This window comes from Gopherus evgoodei, chromosome 23, assembly GCF_007399415.2.
Source record: "Gopherus evgoodei ecotype Sinaloan lineage chromosome 23, rGopEvg1_v1.p, whole genome shotgun sequence".
Lineage (NCBI taxonomy): Eukaryota > Metazoa > Chordata > Testudines > Testudinidae > Gopherus > Gopherus evgoodei.
The window spans coordinates 7,145,365-7,153,839 of record NC_044344.1 but is presented as its reverse complement, the minus strand read 5'-3'; the positions used below and the strand labels follow the sequence as shown (position 1 = coordinate 7,153,839).

At 51.1% G+C, this 8,475-nt stretch overlaps 1 protein-coding gene across 1 annotated transcript; it reads left to right on the top strand.

Annotated features, from left to right (window-relative positions):
• The first annotated feature begins 2,107 nt into the window (after positions 1 to 2,107).
• DLX3 (distal-less homeobox 3) lies at positions 2,108 to 8,014 on the top strand. The gene is made up of 3 exons (XM_030541515.1): positions 2,108 to 2,429; positions 4,102 to 4,292; positions 7,079 to 8,014. Exons 1-3 carry the CDS (start codon positions 2,108 to 2,110, stop codon positions 7,418 to 7,420), a joined length of 855 nt encoding a protein of 284 aa, XP_030397375.1. The 3' UTR covers positions 7,421 to 8,014.
• The last annotated feature ends 461 nt before the right edge of the window (positions 8,015 to 8,475 follow it).

Here is an 8,475-nt window from a genome sequence, read left to right as displayed (position 1 = left end):
GCCTCGGAGTTCCCAGCAGGCGGCGGACTTGCACTGTGCATCCCAGGCAGGCTGTATTTTGCAGGGCCAATACTGAAGAGTAGAGTTTGTCTCTGAGGTTTAGGGAAGGGAAACACAGGTAGAGACTGAAGGTCTGTGTGTGATCAGATGGGAAAAGAGAGAAGGAAAAACGGGGAGATCTCTCTGGAAAGAGGAATAAAATGGGCCACGAGTGACTTTCCGAACTGGCTTCCCCCTGGACCATTCAGAGTGGAGAAGCACATGACGAAACAAGGTCATGAATTAACAGGGAAACATATTAATTATGCCCTGTCCCATTTCGAAGAGAAGGGGGAATGCAAGGATTTCCCCAAGAGTTCTGATTGCAAAATGCATGTTCCCCTAGCAGGTCAGGGCGTTATAGGAGGAGTATGGCCCATTCAAAGCAGGGCATATGGAAGGCTGGAGTGAACCCACTAGCTCTCGTTTACCTGATTTTGGAGGGAAAATGAATGTTCAGATGCCAGATTAGACCTCATGGTGGTGGGGAGAGATGAAAGGATCCCCAGTCCTGGGAGCGGCAGGACAGGGGGAGGCAGCCCCTGGAGCTCAGCACAGGAGGTTTGCCCTTGAAGAATGCTGCAGGGCTTGGGGCAGGGCTAGGCCGGTCCGGGCGAAAGGACTCCGGGAGCAGATGTTCTCACGAGAGGAGCAAACGGGAGCTAGGAGCAGACTCATAGCCAGGCCCAGAAGTGCAGTGGCCAGGACGGCAAGAGGCCACCTGCCCGGGTTGCTGCTTTTGGAAACTCAGGTGCATTTGGGGGGGGGGGGGGTTAACAGTAGGGACAAAGCCTCCTAGAGCTTTAACTAATGGGCACCCCATGGACATGGTTACCCTCATCCACCCCAGCACATACCGTCCCACAACCCCCGCCAGACCTATACATAGCCCTGTAGACACCCCCACAGACACCCCACAGACCTACACAGTCACCCTCCCGCAGACCTACATAGAACCCTATAGACACCCCCACAGATCTACACAGACCCATATAGACATCCTAACAGACCTACAGTCACCCCCCACAGACCAACACAGACCTCTATAGACACCCCCCACAGACCTACACAGACCCCTATAGACACCCCCATTGACCTATGCAGACACCTCAAAGACCTACACATATCCCTACAAACACCCCTATTGACTTATGCAGACACCCCACAGACCCCTATAGACACCCCCCACTGACCTACGCAGACATCTCACAGACCTACACAGACCCCTATAGACATACTCAGATCTACACAAACCCCTACAGTCTATGCCTCCACAAAATTACACAGACCCCCTACAGACACACACCTCCACGATCTACACAGACCCCTATAAACATATGTACAGCCCACAGACTACACAGACCTCTCTAGATGCTCCCCAGATTCCTTCACAGACACCCCCCACAGACCTACCCAGATAGTTTTAGACATACTCCTCTGACCCCCATAGACCTACCCTGAGTCCTAGCCACAAACACCCTCACCCCTAAAAACACCCCCCCAAATTGGCACTTATGCACATATGCTCTTATGGACACCTAAAGGACCCCCACCCACCCACACCCATCTCCATGTATCCCTCTGGACCCCCAGGCACTTATAGCCCCCCCCCCCCATAGCCCAAGATCTGAGGCTGTGGCCGAGCAGCTGCCCCCTGGCTCCCTGCAGGAGTTCGGCAGACAGGGCGGCTGGGAGCTTTAATTTTTTTTTCACCCACTCTTTGTTGTTCCAAAAAAAAAAAAAAAAAGGAAAAGAAAAGAAAAAAAAAGTCTGTTTTGCCTCCCAGGCAATATTTCTGGAGCCAATCGGCACGCAGCATCCACCCTGCCCTGCACCATAATTAAAGGCTTGAAGCAGGCTGGCTGGGCTGGGGAGTTTTGCTTAGTCGCCTCGTAGCAGCCACCACCCGTGGAGCTCTCAGCGGCTGGCCTGGAGGAGGAATGCTCGCCTGACCCCTTTGGGGAGTGACAGAGACCCACACGTGCGCCCCAGCGGCTCTCTTGCTTTTCCAGAGGCTCCGGCCAGGGGAGAGGACTGGATCCCACTTGCCCCTGCCTCCTGCTGCACCATGAGTGGCTCCTTTGACAAGAAGATCACCAGCATCCTGACCGACCTCTCCAGCTCCCTGAGCTGCTCCAAGGATTCCCCCACCTTGCCCGAGTCCTCGGTCACCGACCTGGGCTACTACAGCGCCCCCCACAGCCAGCATGACTACTACCCCAGCCAGCCCTACAGCCAGCCCGTCAACCACTACTCCTACCACCACCAGTTCAGCCTCAACGGGCTCGCGGGGGCTGGGACTTACCCCCCCAAGGCCGACTACCCCTACAGCCCCTCCTACAGACAGTATGGGCATTTCAGGGAGCAGCAGTTGCCGGCCCAGGAAGCAGGTAAGGAGCCCCCCCACCCTAGTGACCAGGGGGACAGGGGTGGATGTCTGGAGATGGGGGGGCTGGTGTGAAAAGGAGTCACTTCTTGGAGTCAGTAACAGTTCTTCCCCCATGCCCATGTATTCGAATGAGAGGAAAGTTCTTGTCAACAACACACACACACACACACAAACACGACTGCCTCTTGGAGCGCACAAAAGTGGGGTGGTGGGAGGGAGGGAGTTGCTGAGGGTGTTGGGGGGGCTTGTTTGCTAGATCTAGGTTTCCACCCAAAACTTTCTGAACTCCAGCTCCGATTTAAAAGACTGCTTTTCTCACTCACCCACACACTCTCCCTCTTGTCTCTGGCAAATTCCTGACCTTTATTTTCTGTGCCACCAGTCAGGGTGGCTATTTATCCCTCCCAATCCCCACCCCCCCAGCTCTCTCCCACTCACCTTTGCCCCTGAAATCTTAAGAAACTTCGGGACAACTCAACTTAGTTGATGAAAAAGGAGAACCATGGGGGGGACGGGGAATAGGTTGTCTCTCTGGGGCAGAGAGAATGACCCATGTCATGACTGGACAGGAAGATGATGGTTAGGTTGGAGCTCTGGGGGAGGGAAGTAGGGGTGGAATGGTGTTTTATTTGTGAATAATCTTGTGGTTTTTAAAGTGAGTCTGAGGTGCTGGGAGATTATAGGAAAGCTGGAAGATCAGAGAAGCCTAGAATCTGCTGCCCTAAAAGAAAGGGATGCAGGGAGAGGGAGAAATCGATCCTACTCTGATTTCCACTTATTGAACAATTCTCCCTCCCCCTCCCCCCCAAATAAAGCCTGGGAAACATCCAGGTAGCTGAGACCTGAGACAGCTTTAGAGACGGGCTTGTCACAACCCACCCTACGGGCTGGGAGAGGAAGAGAGGGGCCGACTCTGAGAACCAGTCGGTTTTCAGCAGATCAGAACCAGGTGGGGAGCCCCTGGGCAAAGAACCAGGCAGGTTGGGGTGAGAGGGAAGTTTGGGGAGTTAGCAAAATGGACCAGAGGAAGAAGTGGCCAGGGACAGGAGAAGGAAAAGGCAAGCCAGAATGTACCAAAGGAAAAGAGAGAGAGGGAGAGAGAGCTAAAAGAAGAGAAAAACACACCAAAGAGAGAGAGAAGGAAACCCAGAGGGGGAGAGAGAGAAATGAAAGACCTCACATGCCAAAGAACAACCCCTCAAACCCCCTGGTCTTGCTGCGTTCCTGAAATCTTTTACCTGGAGTCTGTTCAGTGACTTCTCCAAGTAAGGAGCCCTTAACTCCTCTACAATTGTTTCCACTCGCCATACATACAATTCTGGAGTCCTTTCGCCCAGGCTGGCCCGGCCCTGTCACTTCTAGCTCCACAGCCTTGATGTGTTTGTAGGGGGACCAGAGAGCAAGTGTGAAAAAGCGGGATGGGGGTGGGGGTAATATATAAGAGAAAGACCCAAAAATTGGGACTGTTCCTATAAAATCGGGACATTTGTCCAGGAGGTGAAGTTTTCTAAATGGAGGCTTAAATCCCACCCCTCCCTTCTCTCTCCCCTGTAAGGGTAAGGGTCAGAAACCACCTCCAAAGACTTGGGTTGTTTTTTACAACATTTGGAGGGGGTGGGGGGCAGGAAGAATCCAACTGCTGAGATTCTGACGTATTCCTTTTTCACTTCCAGTCTCAGTGAAGGAAGAACCGGAATCAGAGGTGAGGATGGTCAACGGGAAACCCAAAAAGATCCGAAAGCCCAGAACCATTTACTCCAGCTACCAGCTGGCAGCTCTGCAGAGGAGGTTTCAAAAAGCCCAGTACCTGGCTCTGCCCGAGAGAGCCGAGCTGGCTGCTCAGTTGGGGCTGACTCAGACGCAGGTAACTTCAAAAAGAATAAACAATCCTTCCCCTCTGTGCGCGCGGGGGAACGAGAGAGAGTGCACCTGTTGACAACTCTGTACACCCCCTGGGTTTACTGGGCTTATATTAAAGCACTTACATATTCAGACAGGGACCCATTGTGGACGAGCCGGCTGTCTGAGACAGTGGGAACAAAAAGGTGGGTTTTCTGTAGGCCTTTGGACACATTTCCTACTGCCGTGCTCAACCACGGGGAGGGAAAAGAGAGGCCCATTGACTTAGGGTTACTCCTGATTTAGGCCAGCCATCCCAACTGGGACCAGATAAATGTGGATAAATGGATTGGTTTTGTTTCTTCTCCCCGCCCTGATGGGGGAGATTTCTCTACCTCCCCCAAGATGAGCCATTCTTAAAGGTTCAGGGCCCAATCTATAGCTCACTGATTTGGATCAGGTCCACAGAACCAGCTTCAATTCGGAGTTCTTTCCCCTTTGTGGCTACTCACTGGATTCCCGGCACAGTTTAGCTCTGATGGGCCAAAGAGGCCAGTTCAGTGGTTCTCAACCGTTTTTCATTTGCAGACCCCTACAAAATTTCAAGCGGAGGTGCAGGCCCACTTTGGAAATCTTAGATTTCCCCAGGGGTCATAGCAACAACCTTCCGTGGACCCCCTAGACATCTGCGGACAATAGGTTAAGAACCCCTGGCCTAGTTGACCTAGAAAACCAGGAAGAAGTATCCTTTCCTCTCTCTGGGCAGTGACGGATCTTTGGGTCCTGTCTGGATTTTTTTTTTTTATTGTCTCATCAGAATTCAACCACTAATTTATACCAGAGCAGCCTTTGGGCTGGAATGGGTAGGACCATATCTATGGATGCTAACAGCACTTGGGTCAGTGGGATTTTAGTTAGGGGTAATCTAGTGTAGACCCCAAAGTCAGGGGTTCCAGACCTCATTTCTCTGTATGCGTGTTGTGCTTGTAAATATGCTCAAGTTCTTACAGGTGTGTGTGTGTGTTTTTTAAAGAGTCTTTTAATACGTTAGGCCCAGAACCTCAAAGGTATTTAGGCTCCTCAGTTCCATTGATAGAAAGTTAAAGCTTGAAATGGTGGAGTCTAAAAGAGATTATGCCCCACTCCTCTACCCGTACGTGATCGTCACATTAGAATGCTACAGTATCCACGTGTGGGTGGGTGGCTCTTGTGACACTAGTGACTTCTCTTTGTAAAGGGAAAGATCAATAGAAAGGAGTCTGAACAGCTTCCCTCCACCTCCAGATCTGAGATGAGTGAACCGCCCTCATCCCTCACCCGAAAATTGGAACACCTCCAAACTCTGAGGAGGGTCACATCCAGCCCCGCCCATAACAAGTGGCGTAAAGGGCTGCTTCTGCTGTCCCTTACGGGCCAGGCTTCCTCTCATGTCAACAGGAGCATCGCTGGAGTTAGGAATGCGGGGCTGGTCAGAGATGGTGACAAGAGGCTTGTTTTAATTGCCCAGATCTAAATAAAGTTCCAGGTCAGCATGTTTCCGTGGGCTGCTAGCCCAAGAGCAGATGTTCTGTACCATAAGGGCCTTCCACCCGCTGAGGGATTGCGACATGATGGGGAGCTGTTTCTTTTTCACTCCCGTCTTTAAAAGCGGGTTGATTTGTTAGGGGGTTTTGTTGTTGTTGTTGTTGGTTGGTTTGTTTTAACGTGGTTAGGGATTCTGCACTGCACGCTGCTTTTTGTCTCTGGAAACAAAGGAAATGCCAGAAAAGCTTTAACGAGGCACGCCCGAGCCCCTGATGGGAGCTGGAGGGTCTCTGGATGTGGAAAGCAGTGTTTTTCAGGGGCGTTAAACTACTACCTTGTGTTTTCATTCTGATGTATTCCCTTGGGTCACCAGGGGGGATTTATGATTTCTGTGCTTTTCTAGTGGGGTGTGTATTGTGCGTGAAAGATCCCCTTAAATTGAACATGAGTGCCCCATATGTGGCATAAAGTGTGGGTGCTCCATACACAGATAAATACTACAGTAGTGCCAACCCCAAGTGTTCAGAAATCATGAGTCAGGCCTCCCCCCAAAATCACAAGCTTCTCTTAAAACTCACGAGATTTCTCGTAAGCATTATTTTGGGGTGTTCTGAGCCTGTCGGGAACAGTCAGGCCGTGTTGGCAGGCTCTTCTCTGCCACCTTGAGGGCTAGAAACTTTATTTTGAAATGAGAATGGAGCTTCTCACTTAATCACAGGATGCGAGGAGATGGGGCTTTAGAAAAACACGCGACATTGCGAGGATTTGGCAACACCGAATGTTTGTTTGGCTCTTTGTAGGGTGTTCTATCGTCTCCTTCCTGGTTCTCCCTGTCACACTGGATACATCTGCCTTCTCCATCTCACCCACCTTCTTCCTCTCCACCCCCTCAATTTCTCTCTCTGTCTCCTCCTCTCTCCTCCTTCCCCAGCAGCTCGTTAAGTGGAACAGGAACCTACTAACGTATTTGAAATGAACCACAGCAGGTTTGCCCCAGTCCTAGTTTCGTCACTGCCCTGGTGACTTTTGTAGCAACAGGGCCACTTATAAATGTCCGAAAGGAACTTGTCATTAGCTGTCAAAGCGTCAGCCTGTTTTGGGGACAAACCCCTCCCTGCACCTTAGGCTAAACAGAGAAGCAAATCCGCCCACACGGCGACATTCTTGTTCACGCGCCACTCCATTTGTCCCCCGTTCCCCTCCCCCGCCTCCCTTTGGTGGTGTATTGCCCGTGTACGTCAAAGGGACCCAGAAAGTCACACTTCCTTCCCTTCCTTCCATCTCTAGGTGAAAATCTGGTTCCAGAACCGGAGATCCAAGTTCAAGAAACTCTACAAAAATGGGGAAGTGCCCTCAGAACACAGCCCCAATAACAGCGACTCCATGGCCTGCAATTCTCCGCCTTCCCCTGCCCTCTGGGACAGTAACTCTCACAGCAACCCTTCCAGCAGGAACCAGCTCCCCCAGCAGCTCCCCTACAGCTCTTCCCCAAGCTACCTGGAGGAGCAGCACAACCCCTGGTACCACCACCAGAATCTCAGCGGACCTCACTTACCGCATCAGGCTTTGCCCACTAACACCATGCATCATACATCTTCCGGGCCTCCCAATCCGGGGGCAGTGTACTAACCTCCAGCTTCCTCGGACCAGGGGAGCAAGAGGAAATCATCACCGCCGTGGCCAGACCCTTCTTAAACCGTGGGTTTGTTTCCAGGACAAAGGCAGACACACACAAACATTCCAGCCCGTCTCAGGACCAGCAGAGCTGCAAAGGGTTAAAAGGATCAGAGGACAACCCACAAGCCAGGCAGGAGTGGCAGCGGGTGGGGGGCAGGCTTGGGGAAGAGGTTTTGGATTTTTATTTCTCGGGAAAGCTTCAGCATTGCCAATTCCTTTTCACCCCACCCTGACTTTCCACAGGGTCCCCGGCCCCCCTGCACCACCATCCCACCCACCACTGCCAGGCACAGTGAATGGGAAGATTCTTCCATCTGGAACTCTCTGCCAGAAACTCACCTCTCGTCTGGACAAAGGCCAAGAGACACGACTCATCTCCAAGCGTCCAAGAACAGCACAACTGGTTTTTTTACCTTCCTGGGCGAGCTGTTTGTGGGGTGTCTCCTTGAGGACTCTGGAAGAACATCTCAGCTGGCAGGACTTCAAAAAAACCACTTGGCTTTATCCACATCAAGGTTGGATTTTTCTACATGCCCAGATGATAGAGAAGGAGAAATAATTGTCTCTGCGTCTTCCCTCTCATCCACCCTTGCAAGGGTCAGACTGGAGATGAAAGCACAATTTAAGCTAAAAAAAACAAAATAAAAAAATGCAGTAAGAGGTGCCACACTTTATAGGCTTTAAAAAGAATTATCTATATTCTAAATAAATAAAGTCAATTCTTAGCTATCTCTATTGTACAGAACTGGACACTATATAAACATTTAATAACATTATTGAAGGGACCATTTTTAGAGAGGCACAAAAGCCTAGCAGTGAGGAAGGGCTAAATTCTGATCTCATTTACACCAGTGTAAATCTAGCTCTACTCCAGGTTTACACCAGTGTTACACCAGGTTTCCAGAGCAGCATTTTGGCTCTCTGGGTTAGCTCATCAGCTGGCACAAACTGGCGTTCCAAAATCTCAGTACTGAATGAGGGCCAGATTCTGAGCTCAGTAACACCAG

Excerpts from the sequence above, each read along its gene's own strand:
- DLX3 (XM_030541515.1), top strand. The coding sequence starts at position 2,108 with ATGAGTGGCTCCTTTGACAAGAAGATCACCAGCATCCTGACCGACCTC. Across the intron at positions 2,430-4,101 it reads GTTGCCGGCCCAGGAAGCAG|TCTCAGTGAAGGAAGAACCG; the intron begins GTAAGGAGCCCC and ends TTTCACTTCCAG. Across the intron at positions 4,293-7,078 it reads TGGGGCTGACTCAGACGCAG|GTGAAAATCTGGTTCCAGAA; the intron begins GTAACTTCAAAA and ends TTCCATCTCTAG.